We start from the raw sequence: 25,419 nt of genomic DNA, 5'->3' as shown, positions 1-25,419 counted from the left end.
CCATAAAGAAAAAGTGAGCATAATCTCAATGTGTTTCCATTTCTATATTTATAAATTATGTACATGTACAACCATGCTAATATATTTTGATATTATACACAGAAAAAAAACACAACGTTTGAAAGGAGACAAATAATACATGACACTGTTTTCCACCAGATCACCATGCATCTTGTTCTCCCCTATGTAAACCTGATCACTGACTTCGTTCTCCCACAGGTCATCAAGTCCTCTAGATTCCACTTCTCAAATCTCCTTATCTCGCAACGTTTCCACCCTCAACGTTAAGGACAGAACTGAAGCCTTCAATATGCCACTGTAGAGTACAAGATTTTTAAACTGGCCTCCCTCCTTGGGCTTTTCTAGTCTACTCAGCACCCTAGAATCTCATCCTGTCACCCTCAGTGGCTTCTCACCATCCACAAAGTCTAAACTGCTCGAATGCCATGTAAGAACATGAAGCATAATGGTTATCCTCTCACTGAGTCATCTCTGGCATAACAAACTTTCCTCAACTCCCTAATCTGGAAAAAGAATTAGCAGTGTCTATCTCATGTGTTTCTTGTGAGATTCAAACTAAATAATGTGTGCAAAATGCAATCACACAGCCAGACATGTAATACATGCCCAATACACACACACCTTTCTATTCTTATCTCTTTACTCTGCTCAAAGCATTTAAAACACTAACACCTCCTAAAAAGGAAAAACACAGACTCAGTCCCTTGAAGAGGCTCTCCTTTACCTAGAATGCCCTTCCTTTCCTAGAGAACTCCTACTCATCCATCAAGGCTAGCTCAAATGTCTCTCCCATGAAACTGTATTGTTCTCTCCCAGGCAGAACTAATTTCTTCCTGCACAATGCTCCCATAAATTCAAAACACCTCTAACATACCATTTAGCAAATCTTCCTTTATGTATCCACCTCTAAATCAAGAGCATAATCCCTAAAAAGACACAGGCTGTGTTTCATTAGGTATTAATTCAATGAACACTGAGTAACTACTATAAGGCAAAGCGGGTACCTTGATTAAAAAACATCTGCACTTGTGTGATAAAGGAGGCATTCAATGGTCATTTGTCGGGGGCACCTGGGTGGCTCAGTTAGTTAAGCGGCTGGCTGCCTTTGGCTCAGGTCATGTTCCCAAGGTCCTGGGATTGAGTCCTGCATTGGGCTCCCTGCTCAGTAGGGAGTCTGTTTCTCCCTCTCCCCCTCATGCACATGCTCTCGCTCTCAAATAAACAAAATCTTAAAAAAAAATAGCTGTTTGTTGAATGAATGAATATTTAATTCTAGCACGACTGTAAAAGAATTTAAACTAATGACCCAGAATCAAAAGTTTAAACTATCTTAACAATATAATGGAGTCACAGTATAAGCACATTTAATTTATTGGAATTTAACTATATGTCCCATTTAACTATAAGGGACCTGGGGAGGAAGGAAAATCTTTTCCCCTCAATATCCTTTTACCTTGTTCACTTGCAAGTGTGAAGCCATAGTCTGTATATAAGCAAAAACAAACAAAATGGGTGCTTGGCTGGCTCAGTCAGGACTGAGCATAGGACTCTTGATCTTGGGGTCATGAGTTCAAGTCCCATATTGGGTATAGGTATTACTTAAAACACACACAAAGTTAGTTTTCTGGTTTCTGGGTTTTCACAGATGCAATTCTTGGTAACACAGTAACTTTGGGATTTTCAAGAGTAATTTTGTTTCATTTTTCTCCTTTATCGTTTGACTTCAGATACGTTATAATTCTTATGTAACTATCGCAATAGCATATTTCATGAATTATCAATGAATCCAAGATTTTTTTTTAAAAAATCAAATAAAAGTTCTCATGACACATAATAAAATTTCCTGTTTTCAGAAAAACTCCATTTACACTTGCCTGATTTAACCATAACCCACAGTAAAATGCACACGTCAGTAGCTCCAGAGTTAGGTGTCAGGTCTCCTGAATGTCCTAAGAGTTGGTGGCAAAGGGAGGAAATGGAAATGGGCCACAGGAGGTCCTGAAAAGGTTACTTAACCTTGTGTCCTTTTTTCTTAGTGCCAAGGCCCATGCAGATCTGTAAGTAAATTCAAGCTTTATTCCTTAAGGGTTCATCATGTTCCCACTTTAGTTTTCAATTTACCCAGATGTGATGTGAAAAGGTTTTTTATAATTTGAGAAACTAACAAATTATGATGATGGGGGGGGGGAGATGGGATGTAAAGCAAGAAGCAGTGGGCTACATGCATTTTCTATATTCTTTGTTTAAATTGCTGTGATTTGATGTCCATTTACAGGAATTGACAGCAATTGTAAGAAAGGTAAAGATCTTAGGGAAATAGGGAGTAAAATTAGCATCTAAATTGGCTAGCTTAAGGAAGTTACAAAATTGCTTTGATTTTTACAGCAATGGTTCCCAACCGTGTGGTCTCTGACCTAAAAGCATCAGCATTACCTGGGTGCTTGTTAGAAATGCAAATTCTAGAGCTAGGTCTGGGGCCCAGTAAACTGTAAACGCAAATCCTCTAGGCAATTCTGACCTGAGCTGAGTGGGTCTACCAGAAGTCTCAACCCCTCAAAGAGGAACAGAAGCAACAAAGAGTGAAGTCTTTGGTAAATCTAGAGAATTAGCTAAAGAGGTAACAACTTCTTTCCCAGGAGAAATTAAGACAGGGCAGGGCCTCTTGGGAACCAGAAAGGCCTTTTGTTTTGGAAAGAACAGGAGAGCTGAGGCAGAGATTCTTATCCCTAGGAATCGGGCACTAAATTAAGCAAGAATATTCTGGTTTCGATTTTTAAATATTTCTCCCCCAAAATGCCTTTTCTGTTACATACAAAGAGGCAACCCCAGAGCGAGATTCCTCATCAAGAAATCCACTGAGGGGGGCCTGGGTGGCTCAGTGCGTTAAGCCTCTGCCTTTAACTCAGGTCGTGATCTCAGGGTCCTGACATAGAGCCCTGCATTTGGCTCTCTGCTCAGCGGGGAGCCTGTTTCCTCCCCTCTCTCTCTCTGCCTGCCTCTCTGCCTACTTGTGATCTCTCTCTGTCAAATAAGTAAATAAAATCTTTAAAAAAAAAAAAAAAAAGAGAGAGAGAGAGAGAAAAGAGACTTATAAAAAAAATCCATTGAGATAATAAGACAACAATTTCATATTAGTACCTGGTTGTTGAACAACAAAGGCTTTTATCTGAATTGATACCAAGTGTTTATTAAGACAAAAACTGCAGTCATTCTTCCTAGCCTTCTGTAAGTTTAAAGAGAGTGAGTAACATAAAATCTAGGCATTTAGTCTCTCATATAGCACAGCATCTGTATGTAGCTCTATGGAATGGATGGTGCTTAAGTGTGAATTGTGGTGACTCCAACATCTAGTAGCTGCGTGATCTTGGGGAAACTACTGCAAGTTTCTAAGTTTTGAGTTTCATTTTCCCCATCTGGAAGGTGACACTAATATGATCTTCCTTAAAAGAAACCCCCTCATAAGTGTGAGCTGCTGGTATTGTAAGCAGCGACAGTGATGACTGCAGGAGACACTGATATTATAAGCAGGCATTCTGCACCAAATCAGAAGCATAAGGGTGGACCCAAGGGGAGACTAGGTCTCAGCTCAAAACAGTCAAGTACCAAAGAGTTTAATGGAATAATGAATACCTGTAGGTTAACGCAGAGGAGAAATCAGAGTTATGAAAGACCTGTAAGCTGCTGTCTGTTTCAGGAGTTCGTTAGGAAGGGTGCTGCCGAGCTCAAAGGGAGGAAAGAAACAAACACACATAAACATACTATACGGATACATCCTAGCTGGAAGCAAAGGAGAGGTTCAGGCCTTTGACCACAGCTGGAATAACTCCGGTTCTCTTCATCTGTGTGGCAGATGATTAATTCTTGGCAACACTTAATGAGCAACTAACTAGTACTGGCTAATGGTAGAGAAATCTACGAAAGCCACAATCATACACACAGAGAAAACAGAACTCATTAACCCACAGGGTTCTCTAACAATGATGAGGCCAAGAATTCTAACAAAGTATTTCTTCGTAGCTAGATGTCCTAAGTTTACCAATACGGTTCTTTCAAGACTGGGCCCAGTATAGCTTCTGGAGATTGCTTTTCTAAAGAACCATTAAAATTCACATTGTTAGTGTTTGCTTTGTAAGATTTAATCTGTTAAGATATATTCATTTCTCTTGAGAAGCGTGTTTTAAATCATGTAAGAAAAAAACTGCCACTAGATAAATAAATAGCTTCAGGTAGTAGTATATGATAATAATTATTAATTCAACAGCTCACTTTTATTGAACCCTTATCACTTGCCCAAAGCAGTGCTAAACCCTTTATAGGTATAAACTCATTCATTCCTCACAATGATCTTATAAAATAGATGTAATCATCACACCCATTAACAAACTGGAAAATTGAGGTTCCAGAGGAACCCCATTTGAATTGGATTTATCCAAGATATTAACCTCTATACCCTAGTGCCTCTCTAAAGGAAGCTCAATTCCTGAAAATAATGAAGTTTAAAGTACCAATGGCCATTGGTAAGTGGCCACCACTCCTACATTAAAGGACAACTTTGTTCTCTAAATCAACAAAGAAAAAGTAATGGTAACAGCTATTAAAGAGATCAGGCAGATTTCAATACCCTTCCATGGAATGGTGCAGGCCAATACCACCGTAATGAAAGTGAACTACTCATTCCAGATCCATAGTGCGATAAAGAGCTTGTGCCAGAACCTAAATCATCACACCCTAAGCACAGCTTAGTTTGACCAACACTGATTTGCAGCAAGAGCTTTGGGATAAAGAAAGCAGTACCATGATGCACCTTGTCTCCCCGTGGATCGGTAACAGTCTGCTGCCCACCCGCTGGTCTAGGGACAGACTCTGAGCAGCCCTGCTGTAGATGATACAGTGCTGAGCGATAGTGACTATTCTGCAAATGACCACATTTGTTAAATGAGTAGAGAGATTAATGTATAAATATTATTAATGTAAATATAAATTATTGTATTAATATAAATAAATAATGCCATTGGACGTATCCAATGCATTTGAGAATTTCCATTTTTTGCCTTACCAGTTCTTTACTTTAGCCAACAACTTCTTTATAATCATAGAAGTTATATAAGTAGGATTTTTAAAAATACCAATTATTTTCTTACTCTTAGTATTTTTAAAATTAACTAAAGCTCGTACTTTATTCAGATGATCTGAGTTTTTACCTAATGTCTTTTTCCTGTTTCAGATCCCATACAAGGCACCATATTATGTTTAGTCCTCTTGTCTCCTTAGTCTCCATTCTGCTACTAAAGTCTTCCGTAACCCGAAGTTTATTATTATTACTTCCCGAGCCAGAGTTCATAAAGTGGTAATACACTAACATTATCTGAGCACATACTGTGTGCCAGTTTGTTCAACACTCTACATGTCTTAACAATGCTTTGAGGTTAAGTGTAGAGACCACTTTTAGGCAACAGGCTTGAGCACTGCAAACCTGGGCAAAGCCAAAGGTCCCACAGAGATCACCGAGCTGAACATACAAACAGGTACGTTACATGGCCCTCCCTCACCTTGGAATAGTCATAGGCCCTAACTGTCCAATAAGATACTGATAACCAGGCAGAGCTCCTAAGATTACCAAAAAAGGGAAAATTCTATACGTTCCCATATGCTTTCACTGTACCCTAGAACTGCAGACCCTCACCATCGCCCGGTAGCAGACAGTATCTCCTCTGCTGTCCTGCCAGCTGCTCCCTTGCAGTGCATTCAATAGACGTCTACCTCCTTTGTTCTGTCTTGGCTGAATTCTTTCACTGCCCCCTCACCAGCACCCCTCGAATCACCATTATTATCTCCATGTTACAGGCAAGGAAGCAGGGCAGCATGGGAGTAAGTAACTGGCCTACAGTTATATACCTGGAGTGCGGTGGGGCCAGGATTCAGACCCCAGCAGTCGGATTCCCAAGGCCATAAACTCTAAAGTCCTATGCTCTACAAAACATATAAACATACGGATCTATGCGAGCATGTGCCTTTCAGATGTGGGATCTGAAAATGGGACATGACAGTATGAGAAAGGTCAGAAACCTCCACTGACCACAAAGGCAATCAAAGTTACTTTGGTCATATTTCACAGTGCAGAGAGCTTTCTGTACATTAGTTCACAATTTAATTCCAAGACCACTGGGCAACTGCAGTGCCTGACAGAAAAGAGACTATGGGGGGCACATGCCTGGCTCAGTGGGTTGAGCATCCAACTCTTTTTCGGCACAGGTCATGATCTCAGGGGCCTGAGATTGAGCCCCATGTCAGGCTCCTTGCTCCGTGGGGAGTCTGCTTGAGATTCTTTCTCTCCCTCTGCCCCTCTCTGCCCCCCCAACCCCTGCTCTCTCTCTCAAAGAAATACTTTAAAAAAAAGAGAGAGACTACAATGTGAACTGCAGGAAGGAGCTGTCCCAGCTTCAAATGAGAGATCTCTATTTGTATGTTAGGTATTTGGAGAATGCAGGAAAATGGGTATAGTTAAAACCCTAAACTCTAGAAAAACAGTCTGGCGATCTTTCAAACATAAACTTTCAGTGACACATGTGAGAATCCCTGTAAACACTGTGAACACAATGCAATAGAAGTTCAACTTAAAAACAGAATGGCCATTTAGAAAGGCACTCATCAGCTCTTTCTCTTTTTGTAGCAGTGTACCCAGAAAAACCTCTTTTCTGAGGGTCACAAAATCTAACAAGTTCCCTTTTCTAAGGGTTCAAAACTTGCCAGCTTTCTGTGCCATGGTATCAGTAAAGCATGCTTCAGTCATCTGCAATGATGAAGAGAAAAAGAAGTGACTAGGCACAAAAAAGAAATAAGGGCACATCACTCAAGCTCAAAGTCCTCCAGAGAACATTCCTCCACTTTCTAGAGCGTAGCTCAACCTCACCTTCTGAAACAGGTGACTCTTTCTGACCTTCCTCCCCTCACCTTCCTCGCACCATCCTCTCCTCACCTTCCTCTCCTCCAAGGACGGGCAGCAGGCAGCACTCAGTCCTACAATGGTCACACCTCTGGCTTTGAATTCCAGACTGTCTCCGATGCTTGGAGATTATAATTTGACTAGACTGTGCTCGATCTGTAGACGGTCAGTATGAGGCACAAGGAAAATACAATGATTTCCACAGGAGAACTTTTGCGAACTACACTGACCAGACATCAAAAAAGGCCACCAGGCCAAGACCTCAGTCAAAGGAGACCAGCAGACTGACGTCTTCCTACTTGCTCTCCTTGGCAAATGTTCGGAGGCGTGATTCCACTTTTCAAACATAATTTCACAGCCAGACTAAAATCTGGACTTCCTCAGAAGAGAAAATTGTCTGACTTAAGTAAGATAAGCAGACACCTATTGTTCTATCTTAAGTGCTGGAGGTCTGAGGGATGGAGCTGTTTTTGTAAGCCATGCTTTCAAAATAACAGAGGCAAAGGGCAGAAGTCCAGAGGTCTTCCACAGACCAACTGAAAAAGGAGTTAATAAGGGAACACCCAGCACTTCGAGAGTTATTGCTGGAATCTTTCTAAATGCTCCTGTGATGCCGGCTCGTCTATTTGCTATGATGCCAAGAAGGCTAGAGGGTGCTACTTCTTCCAGGGGGTGCTGAATTATTAAAGGTCTCTGCAGCCAGCTTTGGAGAAGAACTCCAATGGATAAAATGGTAGAAGTCGTTCTGCAAGAAAAGAGACTGTCACCTGCAAACTGCAGGAATGAAAGAGCAGAGTCTGGATGACTAGCAATAACAGTAAGACCCCAGAGATTTCCCAACACCAGCTCAGATTATTGATAAAATGTGGATGTCTTCATGCTCTGCCCGTTACTGGAGTCCTCACTACACATTTCCATCCCTAGAAGCCATATATGCTGGAGTTTTCCGGGTGCAGATGCAAACCTGTATGTGAAGAATGTAAAACACTTAGTGTAATATTATTTGCTCTCTTGTATGTATATCCTCAGTGTATTGATCTGGGATTATAAACATTATTCTAGGTGGTAAGGACCAGATCCTATAACACTCTATAGGAAAAAACACAAGACTAGTTCTTTTCACAGTAACTTGAACTATATATTCTACAGCGTTGTTGTGCTAAAATAGAAATCGATAATGGAAAAATTTTAAATAATTGTCTGAAAGGGTCTCAAGAGATATTAAAAGTTCTCATCACAGGGCACCTGGCCAGCTCAGTTGGAAGAGAATGCAACTTTGAATCTCAGGGTTGTGAGTTTGAGCCCCATGTCAGGGACAGAGTTGACTTTAAAAAAGAAAGTTCTTACCACAAGAAAAAAAAATTCTATGTGTGGTAATGGATGTTAATTAGACTCATAGTGGTGGTTATTTTGTAGTATTTACACCATTATGTTGTACACCTGAAACTAATATATTATATGTCAATTAAACCTCATTAATAAAAATTATAACATATTGATAGCTTCAGAAAAATGAATATTAGACTTCTATTTCCTAAAGTATATTAAAGTCAGATAGATACCCCAGCAAGACGCTTATGGTTGAAACTAAAATGCAGGATAGAATTTTTTTTTTTTAAGTCTGTTTTCAATTTTGAAATTTTTAAAGATTTTATTTATTTATTTGACAGACAGAGATCACAAGGAGGCAGAGAGGCAGGCAGAGAGAGGAGGAAGCAGGCTCCCTGCTGAGCAGAGAGCCCAATGCGGGACTCGATCCCAGGACCCTGGGATCATGACCTGAGCCGAAGGCAGAGGCTTTAACCCACTGAGCCACCCAGGCGCCCAGGATAGAATGTTTTTAAAATATGATTCAATCAGATCACCAGCTTTCGTATAAGAAAGGAATTTTAAAAGCCCCCCAGATAAGATAATGTCAGTGTAAAATAGATCAATGATAGTAAGTGCTTTGGAGAGATATAAAGCAGGGGAAGGAGAGAAAAAGGGCCAGGAGAGGATGCGGCTCATAATCTTCAGTATACAGTATACAAGATTTACACCAAAGAAAATCAATGCAATTAAGTTAGCAACCAGTAATGAAATAACTGAAATAACTGTATATCTAGAAAATTTTATTTTTTTTTAAGATTTTATTTATTTATTTGACAGATAGAGATCACAAGTAGGCAAAGAGGCAGGCAGAGAGAGAGGGGGGAGGAAGCAGGCTCCCTGCTGAGCAGACAGTCCAGTGTGGGGCTAGATCCCACAACCCTGGGATCACGACCTGAGCCGAAGGCAGAGGCTTTAACCCACTGAACCACACAGGCTGGAATATCTGGAAAAATGTAAATAATTTTTCATATCTGGAAAAATTTAAACACATTTTTAAAAAGATTATGAGTTATGGGCAAAAGTTATAATGGAAATTAGAAAATGCACAGAACTGAAAGATAACAAAAACACTACAAATAAGACTTTGTAGAATGCAGGTACATCAGTGCTTAGATGAAATTTTATTTGCTTACATACTTCCATTAGAAAGGAAGAAAAATAAAAACTTGGAAAATAAGAACTTAAAAGAACTGGCAAAATAATGCTTATAGAACAAGTAAAAGAGAATAAACTAGTGAAATAGAGAATATACAATATAGTAAATCAAGGAAGCAAAAAACTTGTTTTTTTAAAAAGTAAAAAGGGTTGCCTGGGTGGCTCAGTGGGTTGGGCCTCTGCCTTCAGCTCACGTCATAGTTTCAGGGTCCTGGGATCGAGGCCTGCATCGGGCTCTCTGCTCAGTGGGGAGCCTACTTCCCCCTCTCTCTCTGCCTGCCTTTCTGCCTACTTGTGATCTCTGTCTGTAAAAAACAAACAAACAAAAAAACAAAAACCAAAAAAATTAAAACTAATAAAATAATCATACTTCTAGCAAAGTCAATCAAGGAAAAAAGGGGAAAAGGCAGACAGTTGTTATTAATAGAGAAGAAGCATAACTGCAGATGATACAAAGATTAAAAAGATATGAGAATATTATAAATGATGTTATGCTAGTAAATCAGAAAATGTTTAAGTGTGGAAGCAATGACAAATGTTTTTTCTTGATGAAAGCGCTGGACCTAGATAACTTTACTGATGAGTCCTACTAAACATTTTAAGAGTCAGATAATTCCAATCTTACATGAAATCCTCCAGAGAATAGTAAAAGAGGAAAAAATCCCCAACTAATTTCAAACACTATTACTCTCAGATCACAATGTAATTATATTTTTTAAAAAGATAAATTAATTATCTCTATTTTTTTTTGTTTTAATTTAGAAGCAGAAGCATATTCCTATATGCCTCATGGGTCAAAGAAGAAACCATTTCGAGAAATTAAAAATGCTTAGAACTTAATTCTAATGAACTCTGCTATCAAATCTTGTGAGATGTAGCACAGGTGATACTTCAAGGAGAATTATCATAAATATATATTAGGAACAAAGAAAAGATGTATTTGTTAGGAATAATACTTATATTAGAAATAACATTTATATTAGAAAAGAAATGTATTGTCTTAAATGCTAATAGTACCAAAAAAGGATAAAAATAAATGTACCATGCACCCAACATGAGAAAAAGTAAAGAACAAAATAAACCCAAAGAAAATCAGAAAGGTGGTAGTAAAGATAAAAGTGATAATCAATAAAATAAAAAGAAAAACTAGCAAAACAAACTGTTTTGAGAATTCAGCAAGAGGGACACCTGGGTGGCTCAGTCGGTTAAGCAGCTGCCTTCAGCTTGGGTCATGATCCCAGCATCCTGGGATTGAGTCCCACATCAGGCTCCTTGCTCAGGAGGGAGCCTACTTCTCTGCCTGCCACTCTGCCTGCCTGTGCTCTCTCTCTCTCTCTCTCTTTCTCTCTCTTTCTCTGATAAATAAAAATAAAATCTTAAAAAAAAAAAGACTCAGCAAGAAAGAGATAAAGCAAAAAAATTTTCAATAATATTTTTATTTCAATACAGATCAGCCACTTTTAAAAAAATAAGAGAATACTATCATTAACATATCAATATATTTGAAACATAAAATGGACAAATTTCTGGAAAAACATAACTTATCCAAACTGATGCCAGAAGAAACAGAAAGAATAAATAATCCTATAACTAATAAAGAAAATGACTAACTGCTGATGAGTTAAAAAGTTCTTCTGACCAGAAGAAATAGAATAATTCTATAACTAGTAAAGAAAATGACTAACTGCTGATGAATTTAAAAGTTCTCCTGATGCCAGAAGAAATAGAAAGAATAAGTAATCCTGTAACTAATAAAGGAAATGACTAACTGCTGATGAGCTAAAAAGTTCTTCACACAAAGTAAGTATCTAGACCCAGCCAAATAGTTCTACCAAACTTTCAAAAAAAGGAATATTCCAAAATGTCAAACTTCCACAAAGTTGGAAAAGAAGCAATACTCTCTAACACATTCTGTAAGGCTAATGTAAGAGATATGAACCCACACAAGGACATTACCAGAAAGGAAAACTATAGGCTTGTTTCATTCAAGAAATGAGAGGCAAAACCCCCTAATTATTGGCAAACTGTCTCCAACTATTTTTATCTTTTTTAAAATTTTCATTTTTTATTTATTTTTTAAGTGGGCTCCACATGGGACTTGAACTCACAACCCTGAGATTAATACCTGAGCTGAGAGCAAGAGTTGGATGCTTAACTGACTGAACCACCCATGTGCCCCCCAACAGTTTTTACATACATAAAATAAAATGATGTGGACAGCTGGGTTTTGTTTTGTTTTCTTCTTAAATTGGGCTCCAAGCCCAGGGTGAAGCCCAATATGGGGCTTGAATTCAACTCTGAGATCAAGGCCTGAGCTGAAATTCAGGATGCTCAATTGAATGAGCCACCCAGGCACCCCAATACAGGTTTACTTCTGGAATGCAGAGATGGTTAAATATTAGGAAACCTTTAAACATTACTCAACACATTAACACATTAAAGAAAATATTATTAATAGATACAAAAAGAGATAACATTTAATCACCTATTAAATCATTAAAACCTCAAGTAGACAAGAAATACAAGAGATTTTACTTAACTTGATGAAGAGTGTATGTAATAAACTGAAAACAATCATCACCCTCTAAGAGAGGAGGAGCTTAAAACCATTCCTTTATATCCAGAAAAAGGAAGAATGCCAAAGTCACCACTTTTATTTACTTTGTATTCAATATTCTGCCTAAGGCAAAAATATAAGAAAAATAAATTAAAGCCTTAAAGTCTGGCGAGGGGGAAATAAAATAGTCTTGATTTGCAAGTAATTTTTTTACCAAAAAAAGAATAATTAAATATAATAATAGACCAGCAAAGTGGCTGGATACAAGACTAATACGCTAAAGTTAATTGCATTTCTGTATAACAGAAAACAATTAGAACATAATTTTAGAAGAGAGCTCATGAACATTAATAAGAATTATATCATGAAATAAATATAACAAAAACATAGAAAATGTAAAACGTGACAGAAAGATATTTTATTTCAAAGATTTTATGTATTTATTTTAAAGAAAGCATGCAAGTGGGGGAGGGGCAGAGTAAAAGGAAGAGAGAATTTGAAGCAGACTCCATGGTGAGTATGGAGCCCAATGTCAGGCTCCATCTCACAACCCTGAGACCATGATCTGAGCAGAAATCAAGACACTTAACCAACTGAGCCACCCAGGTGCCCCTACGGTAAGATATTTTATTTACTTATTTTAAAGATTTTATTTGAGAGAGAGAGAGTGAGCACAAGAAGGGAGGAAAGGCAGAGACAGAGAGAGGGAGAATCAGGCCCTCCACTGAGCAGGGACACTGACATGGGGCTCGATCCCAGGATTGAGAAGTCGGACGCTTAACCAATTGAGCCACCCAGGCCCCCTTCAGTAAGATATTTTAAAAAGAACCAAGTAAATGGAGAAATATTCATATTCATGGGTAGGAAGAATTAATATTATAGAGACATTAACTCTCTTCTAGTTGATTTATAATGTCACATAGTTTCAATCAAAATGCCAAAGGTTTTCCCAGGGAAGGAAAAACTGATTCTAAAATGCATTTGGAGGGACACCTGGGTGGCTCAGTCTAGTATGTTCAGCATCGACTCCTGCCTTCAGCTCAGGTCATGATCTCCAGGTCCTGGGATTGAGCCCTGCGTCAGATGCCATGCTCAGCAGGGAGTCTGCTAGAGGATCCTCTCCCTCTCCCTCTGCCCCTTCTTTTGTACGTGTACTCACTCTCTCTCACTCTCTAAAATAAATAAATAAATCTTTAAATTGTTTTTGGAAAAGAAAGGACCAAGATCACTAAGATAATTCTGGAAAAATAAGGAAGGAGGATTTGGTTTACTAGATATAAAGACTCATTATAAAGCTATAGTAATTAAAAGAATGTAATACTGGTGCAAGAACCTACAAATTAACCAATGAAACACAATAGTATCCAGAGATAAACTCATGCACATATGAAACTGCGATCAAGACAAAAAGAGCTGGTCAATCGCTTTTTAAAAAAAGGGACTGAGAGGCACCTGGCTGGCTCAGTCAGGAGAGCACACAACACTTGATCTCAGAACCATGAGTTCAAGCCCTACATTGGGCCTAGAGCTTACTTTAAAAAAGTAAAATAAAATAAAATAAAATAAGGAACTATTTAGTGACTGGAGCTAAAAAAAAAAAAAAAAAATTGGTCATCCATATGAAAAGAACTAAAGATACATCCGTAGCTCGCAGTGTGAAAAATATACTTCAGATGAATTGGAACCCTATTTGTCAAGAGCAAATTTTTAAGACATTTACAAAAGGATATAGACAGATATTTTTCTGACCTCAGAGTAGGGAAAGAAATGCCAAACATAAGTTAATAATTGATACATCTGAAAAAATTAAACAACCTCTGTTTATCAAGAGATAGCTTTTATAATTGTGAAAGTACAAGCTACAAATAGGGAAAAGATATTTGCAAAAGATGTAACTGACAAGAGTAACAGTGAGAGCACACTAAAAAGAAAACTCACAAATCAGTAAGATAAAGTAGCAGATGAATGGGCGAAGAGATGAGAACGTATTTTAGTGACAAAAACACATGGCCAGTAAACCTGTGAAAAGATGCTCTATCTTATTAGCAATCAAAGATATACAGATTAAAACAAAACACAATTTCACCCCAATATATGGACTCTCCAAAGAAACCTGTCTTCATGCTAACTGCCAGTTGTCCACCAAAATCTTCCTCTCCTTCTGCTATGGTCATACAGTTGTAGCAGGAAACCAGACTGTTTAGGTAGAGTATGTTTGCCAGACTCCCTTGCAGCAGATGTGGCTGTGTGACTAAATTCCCACCACTTAAACGAATGAAAATTGTCTGGTATAGGTCTGACCTGGAGTTTAAAACACCGATGCAGGTGCTCCTCACAGCTCATTTTCCTTCCCACAAGCCAGCACATGAATATACTTAAGACCCATTTTCAATCAGGCAGTTCCCTAGGCGATGGAAGAGCAACAGGATGGAGAAGACTCAAATAACTTAACCAGGCAAAACAATTCTGGTGGCCTGGACTGCACACCTTCAGAATGTTGTATGAGGGGCGCCTGAGTGGCTCAGTTGGTTAAGCCACTGCCTTCAGCTCAGGTCATGATCCCAGGGTCCTGGGATCGGGCCCCGCATCAGGCTCCTGGGATCGGGCCCCGCATCAGGCTCCTTGCTCGGCAGGGAGCCTGCTTCTCTCGCTGCCTCTGCCTGCCTCTCTGCCTGCTTGTGTGTACTCTCTCTCTCTCTCTCTCTCTCTGGCAAATAAATAAAATCTTTAAACAAAACAAAAAAACCCAGAATGTTGTATGAGAGAAAAAGCAAAGAAAGGGGGAGAAATAAAGGGGAAAACGGGGAAAGGCAAGGAAAGAAAAAACGAGGGATCTCTATTTTTACATTCCTGTGAGATTCCTGCATCAAACCAGGAAACTGACCAAGGTATCCTGTGGTCCCAAAACACAGGAAATATATATACCAAGTATATATACATATATACCAAGAAGGAAAACTAACCAGAAATTCCTCCCACCATGCATGACAGCCTGCAGTGTACATGTAAAGCTTGCTCGGCTATGTGATGCAGTCATAGCAGTAACTGGCACAGCACCGTCACTCATTAACTGTTAGGTGCTGTCGTGATTGTTTTTCATTATTATTTCAACATCCTTATTATAAAATATTTCTCCATGCCAAAACATTCTTCAAAAACTACTGGTAACGACTGTATTACATTCCACGTATACAAGTTAGCTGACCACCCCCAATGGCATTCAGTTAACCATTCCCCACTGTGGGACGTTTATACTGGTTTTAACTTTATGACATTCTAAGGAAGTTACACACTAGGGCGCCTGGGTGGCTCAGTGGGTTAAGCCGCTGTCTTCAGCTCAGGTCATGATCTCAGGGTCCTGGGATCAAGTCCCACATCGGGCTCTCAGCTCAGCAGGGAGCCTGCTTCCCTCTCCCTCTCTCTCTGCCTGCCTCTCTAACTACTTGTGATCTCTGTCAAATAAATAAATAAAACCTTAAAAAAAAAAAAAAGAAGTTACACACTATTTCAATTCAATTTAATTTTGTGGTAATACTTTACTGGACACCCTATATAATTCTGAATGAGCACCACATTAACTTATACTATAAATGAATGACAATCCAAATGATTGCTCTACTCATTCAATAAATGTTTAATAAAGCTCTGTACTAAAAGGTATGAAAAATACATAAACGATACATTTTGTTATCAAAGTACTTTCAGGACACCTAAGTGGCTCAGTCAGTTGGGCATCCAGCTCCTGGTTTCAGCTGGGGTCATGATCTCAAGGTCATGGGGTCAAGCCCTGTGTGGGGTCCACACTATGGGTTTGGAGACTGATTGGAATTCTCTCTCTCTCTCTCCTCCTTTCTGCCCCTCCCCCTCTTGAGCACGCGAGCGCTCCCTAAAATAAATAAATAAATAATCTTTTTTTTTAAAAGTACTTTTTGTTTTATGTCAATTATACTTCAATAAAGCTGGGGGAAAAATCATGACACAGAAGGAATTACACAGTTATAAATGAATTCTTCATAACCATATTGATTTAAAAATATATATATTTTTCTCAAGACCATGAAATTAAATCAGTGACTTGATTTGATGTCTTGAGAATCCTTTCTACCACAGGTAAATAAAATCCACAGACTGGATTGCAGTTTTCATTTTCCATACAGCATCACTGAACAAAGGTAAAGAAAATTCAAAGCAAAAGTTGTAAGTAAACACATGACATCCCAGGCCCAGGAAATAGAACACTTTTAGGCTCTGTTACCTGTACTTGGATAAAAAATAATGACAATATAAAATCCACTTATAAGGAGCTGGGAATATCCCTGGTTTGCCTATCACATTTCCTTTTGTATTTCTACCACGAAACTCGCTCCACTCCATTCCAAAAGTACATGGGACTTTATCAGGATGATTAAATATTCACATACTTTGGGATCTAGTCAGGTAGCAGACTGGTGATTATGTATTTGAATTTCGAAAAGCTTATCTAAGTCAGAATGTAACAAGAAGCAGTTGAAATATGAAGAAAACTAAAATTACACAGATAACAAGGACTGATTTTTACTACTTACTATGTACCAAGCCTGTAATAAAGCTTTCCACAAATCACCTCACTGAAACCTTACAAAGGCAAGAAAGGAAATACTATTATCATCCCCATTTTACAGATGAAGAAACGGACTCTCAAAGATGACACACGTGATCATTGGCGGGGCTGGGTGGTTAACACCAAAATCTCTGCTCTTAAACAGTATGTTCTATTTCCTCCCATCTTGAAATATCAGCAGGAATATATACATATACATATATTATATATATATATTACATATATGTAATCAAGACACTAGACAGTAAGTCAGGACCAACAGATAAAAATACTTCTAAATAACAAAAAATGTCTTCAAGTAACTACTCCTCATCCTACCTTCTACCTTCAAAAAAAATTAAACCAAAAATAGAGTGATGACACTTACACCTTATCCCCTTTCTTTACCTTAACTCTTAATTGTCTAAATTGAAAGGAAAGGAGTCGCATGATTGAAGTAAGAAAAGGGTCTGGCCACACAACAAAGCAGGCTCTCTCAAACCAGAACCAGAGCTGAACATGAGTGGCTCCTAAGTTGGTCAACGTTTCACAATAAGGGAAGCAACACAGACTGTGGAAGCTGAGGTTCGTCATCCTGTACTGCCAGCCTTCACCGGAGTTCAGAAGGATGCATTCGGCCCCAAAATTTCTCCCAAACTGTTCCGTAATGTATTTTGAAGTTCATGAAACCAACCAGGGTTTCTGGGCCACATAAGAGGGTTACTGAAGTAGCTCCAATTAGCTTGACCGAAATTTCAAGCAAGTTATATTTGCACATATTCACCGTATTTTTTTTCTTGATCCTAAGGCAAGCCTGTGAAGCCACTGCCTGCACATTGTGGTTTCTTGTAATGATCTTGGGGGGGGGGGCGGGGGACGACACTTAGTTACAGTTAATCAATTTAATTAACTCCTCCTGTTAACAGAGCAGAGGAGTTGCTCTTCTAGGTCCAACTACAGTGCCCTCAGTGAATGTAAAGTCTAAACAGCAAGGGGCACCGGGGTGGCTCAGTCAGTTAAGCATCTGCCTTTGGCTCAGGTCATGATCTCAGGGTCCTCGGATCGAGCCCCATGTCAGGCTCCCTGCTCAGCGCAAAGTCTGGTTCTCCCCACCGCTCATGTGCATGCTCTCTCTCTCTCAAATAAATAAAATCTTAAAAAAGAAAAGAAATCTAAACAGTGAAGTGCTCTATCTCCTGCTCTACTTTGTGAGGAATCTAAAAGTAAATCATTGTTCCTGAAAACAAATCTGGTTCTAGCCCCAGGTAGGTTACACTTAATTGTGTAACTCTATCATTATGCTTCCTTGCATCATGTAAATGAATGGGTTGGACAGGAAATGTCTAAAGTCCCTCCCAGCTATAAAATTTTAATTCAAAATTTAAGTTGTTGCTGTTTTCTATTACAGGTTAGATGAAAGAACATCAGATGGAGATACAGGTTCTATATTAGTGACAGCAGTGCTCCTTCCTATTGAAACCTACTGTATGACATGGGGTCCAATCAAACTGAATTGGCATTTCCTCACGATCTGTCTGCTACCAAAATGTACTATTCGTAGTTCAGGCAGCAGAGTGGCTGAAGAACAACAGATTTTCTTGGCACTTCCTGTACATATGGCATATAGAGGAGTATGAATTATCCCTCAAAAAATATTGCAAATGATAGCTGTCAAATCCTAGCAACTAGCAACATGCATTATTAAAAACAAACACAACCTCTAGGTCCCTGAGTTCCACTTCACAAAATGTGTCTCCTGATTCTTTCAGTTCCCATACGGAAAGCAGTATTTTTTATATGTGTGCCACAATACTATTGCTCAGAATACGAAAATTGCGTAGAATACTAAAATCCAGATAATCTCCAAACCTTCTGTTAGCCAGTTGTTACCATCTATTCCCCTACTAAGCTTTTTGCCAGAGATGCTAACAAGCAACAGAGTCAACTGGTTTGTTTTTCATATACTTCTCCAGACAAGCTGGCTTCTTAGGAGCCCCCACAAATGAGAGATTGACTTCTCTGGATTCTAGATCTTTGGGAGGTTGACTAACACAATGCATGCAATAGTCTTTCTTCTCCTAGCTAACACACTGCTTTTAAATTACTGCTTGAGGGGCGCCTGGGTGGCTCAGTGGGTTAAAGCCTCTGCCTTCTGCTCAGGTCGTGATCCCAGGGTCCTGGGATCGAGCCCCACATCGGGCTCTCTGCTTGGCTGGGAGCCTGCTTCCTCCTCTCTCTCTCTGCCTCTGCCTACTTGTGATCTCTATCTGTCAAATAAATAAATAAAATCTTTAAAAAAAAAAATTACTGCTTGAGGTCCTTTTGTCTCTGATTTAAACACATCTATTCCTTGACAACTCGTATAATTCATAATTCTATCCCCTCTTATAATTGTGCCCTATAGTTTTCTGAACATGGTTTTATTATTTTTCTCTATTCCCTATTGCATTACATTTTAATTTTCTAAGAACTCAAATAATAAATAGGGTTTGTAAATTCATTATTAAAAAAAAGTGAAACCAAAGATGATTTCCCCCATAATAGGGTAGCCGAAAGAAAATGCAAAAAACCTGAAAATTTTACTGTTATTAATATGAATGGACATAACATCTTCAATCAGACTCAAAGCTCATTAGAACCGAGAATCCAAACTCTTTGTCTTATAAGAAAACCAAAAGCCAGAAAGAAGCTATGTGACTTACTCAACATAATGTATCTAACTAGATGTACTTATAGTTTCACACATAAAAATTATACATTGTCACCTATGATGGTTCTTTTCACAGTTGAGAATAGCTCCATGAAGTTTGTCGAAAACATGTGCAGGCAGCCACAGTGCCAAAATCCCACACCTGGAGTCATTCCTTTAGATAAAACCATTATCTCAGAAATTCTGAGATTCGTACAACTGGTATCAGGGAAATGGGAGAGAAAAAGAAAGAACAATACTCCAGAGTATTAAGTTCTAAGTCAGAAGGTTAAAAAAAAAGTACACATAATCAAAAATGACTCTTGAAATCACCCATAAGCCAAAGTCACCTAGAGACTCAAACACATGGGGCTTTATTCACTGGGAACAGATCTATGTCTTCTCTTCTGAGTCCAGCCCAGCCAGGTTTTCCTTTAGCAATTGAATAGACCACATTTCTTTTGTTTATCAACAGATGAAATATTGGCTGGAATTAAAAGAGGTGGTTGTTCCAAAACCACATACCTTTAAACAGTGGACTAGCACTCTGCTAGGGTAAAGGGCTCACCCTAGCAGAGGGACTCAGCAAATAAAACAGAAAACCAGAGTCCTGCATTTCACATCCTTACAAAGGAACCTACTCCCACTGTGTGGAATGGCTTGGCCTCATGCACTAGGTCACTGTCTTTTTTCTCCCACTTGTTTCTTGATTTTGCTCAGAAGTACAGGTGAATTGGGGCCACTGAAGGTGTGCACGACCCGACTCCCTTGTATTACCCTATTCCAGTAATTGCATATGGATATAATGACCTCGGTTTGAAACAGAATAGGTGGAAATAGATAAAGTCTGGATACAGGTCCTGATGAGAAGAGCAGGTCAGGTTAGGAAAGAGTCAGAAAGCAGCCTGAAGACTGGGGTATGTGTGAATGAGGAAGGTTGAAGAGAACAGAGAGGATCACTTTCTATGGGACAAAATTTGTTCCCAAAATAATCCTCACCATGTTCATAATTTTTTCTTGGATTGGATTTGATAGACACATTTTAAACACTACAATACATCCCATTTTATTGATTTTTTTTTTAACATAGAGGGCCTTTTATCTCAAGCAGATCAGTAGTCATATAACAATAGAATTCACTCTCTGAAAGAAATTAATCATGAGACTATTTTTCATATAAGGACCTGATCATGGACAAATGACTTTGGAGCAGAAATAATGAAGCCAATACTTAAAATGGCATTCTGCCAGTCATCGCTCCAGGCAGCAAGAAAGCCAGACTGCCATCCCTCAAAGATTTACCACAAAGAGCCATGTGGAAAACCTGCACAAGGAATGGTGACTAGGAGTCCCACCTTAGAATGAAAGGTTTCAGGCTTTGTTGCACTCATTAAGAAAGATCCTGCTTCTTAAAAAGTTTGTCTGTCACTAAGGAAATAATTACTTCTCAGCTAATATAACTTTCCTATCAATATAACCAGTTCCTGTAACTATAAATTATATTAATTATAAGCAGTTAAAAATCATTTCTTGAACAACGTTGAGCTCAAATCCATTATCAGGGTTAGCCTAAAGAAACATGACTCCCCGGGCTTGCACACTACATCTGTGGCCATGATGAGTTGGTCCAAATTCACCCTCAGGTGATGGAGGGTCCCCCTCCAGGTCCTCTCACAGGACTCCAGGCATTTTCACAACTTGACCACACAAAAGAACGCTGAGGCTGCTCCTGCCTTTCCCAAGGCAAGTAAGGAATGCGTCCCTCAGCAGCCCTTTTATAAAACTGTATCTGAAAAAACACAGGTGTCCACACAGCAATTGTTATGAACTTTGCATTGAATATTCCAAAGAACAGCAACCTTAACACTCCATCCATTGTCTCAATAGGGAAAACCACCCGGCAGAGACCACAGAAGAGGAAAAACAAAACCAAAAAACCCCCACAAAAACACAACCACTTTGAGAGCACCACAAAATACTTGTACTAGAGAGAAAACATATTTTTTAAACCACAAGGCACATTAGGTAAAAATGTTTAATCAACATTAATTAGGTTCCTTCATGAGTAGACAATGTAAATGGACTGAAACTGCTACTTAAATATTCAAACCAGTTCACATACAAGTAGCTTTCCACAAATGATAAAGCGATATTCCCATGTGAGGGTGAAAGATGGCACTGAATTCTGGCCCATTATAAAGGAGGAGTCAGATTCCACTAGTCCCTGCTTGGTTTAACTGCCAAGCTTTTAGGGAGCTGTTTTATAAAAGGCGGACTCACCCTGATAAATAGTGAACAGTGTAAATGTCTAAAATCATCGGCACTCGATGAAGCTCTAGACCACTTGGTGTCCAGACTTCAGAAAGACGACTCCTTAAAATATTACGTGTGTGTGTGTGTGGTGACAAAGATATCAGTTAAAAAGAATCATAAAGAGGAGGAAGAGGATAACTGGGCAGGAACCACTGCTGCTGCCTGCCTCCCCTGTAAGTTGCCCAGCTGCCCGGCTGAAGGTGGCTGAGTTAAAGCCAGTTCTCTCTCTGGTGGAGGTGCGCTCTGGCAGCCGGGGAAAGCCACCCTGTTTCCAGCTCCCTGTGGGCTTGACGAGACTGGGACTGGGAGGGGGATTGGCTTGTAGGAACCCTGGGGTGGCTCAACCGGAGGCTCTGGCTGTCCCTCAGCGCCTTCCTCCAACGCAGACACTAAGTTAGAAAGGCAACTCCTCGAGCACAATGACAAGAAGGCACACAAAAGGAGCAAGGCAGCCGCTCCCATCCTTACCTTTGACTTGACTTTCATACTCGGCTATGATCTCTTTGTCCTTTTTGAATCTGCTCGGAGTGGACATTATCCAGCTGTTCTGGGTTTGCTTTCAATGGGCAAGTTCTGTTAGGCTGTCACAAACCGGTCTCCTTGGAGAGGCAGAGAGTTGTACTCCCACACACCGGGAACCCAGAGGCAGCTCCGACAGGAGGTAAAGGAGGAGGAAGACGAGGAGGCGGAAAGAAGAAGCGAGCCGGGGACTAGAGTAAGCCGGGCGCCGGCACCATACTCTCCGGTTCGACTGCCGTCGGTGATCCGGCGGGGAGCCGGGCTCGGGGCCGGAGGGGCCCGGCGCGCAGGCAAACTCCTTCGAGCGAGCGGCGGGGGGCGTCTCCCTGCCCACCCCACCCGGAGCCGGCCACTTCCTCTACGGCCGCCGGGCGGACGCGGGGTTCGCGCCGGCGCTCCGCACCATTGTTAGAAACCCGCACCCGGCGCTCGGGGCAGGGCAGGCCGTGGAGGGCGGGCGTCGCGACCCTCCCTTCTTGCTCCCGTCGCCGGCTCCGGCACTCGGGGGGTCCCACCCGGGCCGGGATGCTGCTGCCGCGGCCGCCGCTCCCCCGTCGGCAAAGGCGGCTGCCAGCGCCCGGGCAGGCGAAAGGAAACGTAATCCTAGAACGAGTCCCCGCTGCTGGCCGGGAAGGCGGCCGCTGCGCCGTTCGAACGCGTCCTGGGCACAGCCCCGGCGGAGTTTAGGTCTCGACAGCCGGCGCCGCGAGGGGCCTCTGCCTCCTGGGCCACGGGGCGCCGGAGCTGCCTCTTTCTCCTCGTCCCGCTTTCCGCTGCTGCCCCCAGGCGGCCGCCGCTGCCCTGCACACTCGCACGCGCACCGGGAGGAGCCGCGCCCCCGGCGGCCGCAAAGTTGCCGGCGCGCTCACGGCCCGCGGCTCCCCGCGCCCAGAGAGCGAGCGGCGGGTGGCGCCCCACCTGCCGCGCGGGACTCCGCGAAGAGGAGCGGAGCTCGAGGGAGGGGCGGCGCCGCGGCCCTAGCCCTTCGCTCTCGCCCCCGCCCCGCTCGGTGAGGAGACGCCCGCTGGCCCGGGAAGATGGATGCCTCTCGCGGCCACCCGCGGCCCCGCCCCGCGCGCCGAGCCCGGGCGGCCGTGGGCGACGCCCCCCCCCCCCCCCGCGCCTCCCCCGGCTGTGGCAGGGCTTGGCTGGGTTCGGCGGCCGGACCGCAGCCCCGGCCGCTGGAAACCCCCTTCCCGACCCGGGCCGTCCTGGGCCGAGGGAAGGGGCTCTGGAGGGGCCTTTTCCAGAATCCATCGGACGAATCCAGAGTTGGAGCTCTCCATAACAGGAAGGGCTGGGAGTCATCTTAGACCCCCGTAGGGAACCTGGAGGTTCACTGAATTGTGCACGAGTTGGCTGCTAAAAAAAAAAAAGAAAAAAAAAATCAAAGGACGGTGAAGCTCTTCAGTCGAGATGGAGGAAAAATACCCATCTTGAATACAATGTAACCCCCATCCTAGAAGTAGCCCCGGGAGCTAGGGTGGTGGAAAAGGCGTGGTCACTAGCTTTGTGAGGGACGCAAGTACCGCCTGGGACCTTTCCTGTCTCCTTTCCAATCGCTTCCAACAAGAGTGTGGGCCTGGTTTATCAAAGCGATTATTCACAGGCGTGTCCAGTATACAAATGTTTTCTTGCAAGATCTAAACAGAGTACGGACTGTAGACTTTGACCATTCATTGATGTATCCAGTGATACTTTCACGTTCTCACTGTGGTCCAAACACCAAGCTAAGATGTAGGGTCAGAGATCAGGTCCCTGGTCCCTACCTTAAAGGATCTGAAAGTTTATTGTATAAATAAGTAAATAAAGTACAATAATGCTTTAAGAGAGTAATACTCGAGGCTTTGGGGAGCCCTGAAGGAAAAAAATGGGCTGCCAGCGGTTTGGGGAGGAGTGGTATTTAAACTGGATTTGAAAGATGACTAGTAAGCAGAGAGGGAAGGGTTTGAGTTCCAGAAGGAAGAAGAACATCACACTTTGGGGCAATTGGAACTATAGTTACAAGATGTCCTCTACTAAAATACCAGATCTCTCATGGGAGGTGAAAAACATTTTGAAAGTTTAAATATATATTTATGTTTCAACTGACAGTGCGTGAAGGTTGTTTTTAATTGTATAGCTTTTAAATTTTAATTAAAAATATTTTTTTAAGGAGCTCCTGGCTGCCTCAGTCAGTGCAGCATGCAACTCTTGATCTTGGGGTTGTAGGTTCAAGCCCCAAGGTGGGTGTAGAGATTACTTTAAAAAAAATCTTTTAAAAAATTAATTTTTTTTCCATTTTGCCAAACAAGAGGTTAACTATGGAACTCCTGACTGCCCTAATTTCATGTGGAACTGTCTTATGTAAGAGTGTTGGGTGAAGACCCAGAATATCTAAAGCAGAGAGGCTGGGAAGGAAGGTCAGGGCCAACTGGGAGAGGCCTCCTGTACTGAGCTCTTGGATGCAGTTCTGCAGACAACAGGGAACCTTTTAAGTAGAAAAGTGTCATGATCACATATATGTTTTATAAAGACAACTGTTGGCAGTGTGAAAGGACGGGGTGGGCATGGGGAGAGAGAGACCAGAGATAAGCAGCGTACTTTGGTGATGACTGCAGTCAAATATAAATGTGATCTACATCATCCTTCCACGGTGCTGCTGGGATTTACTTTATATTTGCACTTGGGAAGTACAACCTGGCAGCAGAAAGTGCAGCCCCTAGAAATGAACTGTCGGCTATTGGGATAGCCACAAGCCCCAAAGACAGAACATCTAGAAGTGAATCCTAGCTCTGCAGTTTCCTGAGTGAGCTGATACAAATTATAGCCCCTCTCCCGGTCTCAGTTCCCTCATCTGTACAGTGGGTTAATGCCTAGCTCCTGGGGATGTGATAAGCTTTTACAGAGATTATCCCTTAAAGTACTTAGAGCAGCACCAGACTATTATACATACCCAGAGAATGTAAGTTACCTTTGTGTTTATTACCTCAGTTTTAATCTTCTTTGAAAGAAAGCTATTTAAAAATCAGAGACAGGGGGCGGGGCCCCTAGCTGGCTCAGGCAGGAGAGCCTGTAACTCTTGGTATCCAGGAAGTAAGTTAAAGCCCCATGTTAGGTACAGACATTACTTAAATAATTAAAACTTTTTAAAAAGATTAAAGAAATAAAAACCAGAGAGTGTATCTTAAACATCTTTGATTTCATCGTGTTCAATAAACCATCGATAAATGTTTTTGAATGTTAATGTTTTAATATTAGTAAATCGCCATCTTACTGTTTTTGGAAATTGG

General features: G+C 41.1%; 1 protein-coding gene across 2 annotated transcripts in view; it reads right to left on the bottom strand.

Moving 5' to 3' along the window:
* The window catches only part of SRGAP1 (SLIT-ROBO Rho GTPase activating protein 1), a 273,423-nt gene extending 250,411 nt beyond the window's left edge, over positions 1–23,012 (bottom strand). For both annotated transcript variants that reach the window (XM_032874653.1, XM_032874654.1), the window contains exon 1: positions 22,097–23,012. In XM_032874653.1, the coding sequence (XP_032730544.1) occupies positions 22,097–22,163 (67 nt within the window). In that variant the 5' untranslated portion in view covers positions 22,164–23,012. The remainder of the gene's footprint in view (positions 1–22,096) is intronic.
* Between the last annotated feature and the right edge of the window lie 2,407 nt (positions 23,013–25,419).

This window comes from Lontra canadensis, unplaced genomic scaffold (genome assembly GCF_010015895.1).
Source record: "Lontra canadensis isolate GAN:19392208 unplaced genomic scaffold, GSC_riverotter_1.0 scaffold53, whole genome shotgun sequence".
NCBI lineage: Eukaryota > Metazoa > Chordata > Mammalia > Carnivora > Mustelidae > Lontra > Lontra canadensis.
The sequence above is the reverse complement of the archived record's forward strand: the minus strand, read 5'-3'. Positions and strand labels throughout refer to the sequence as shown.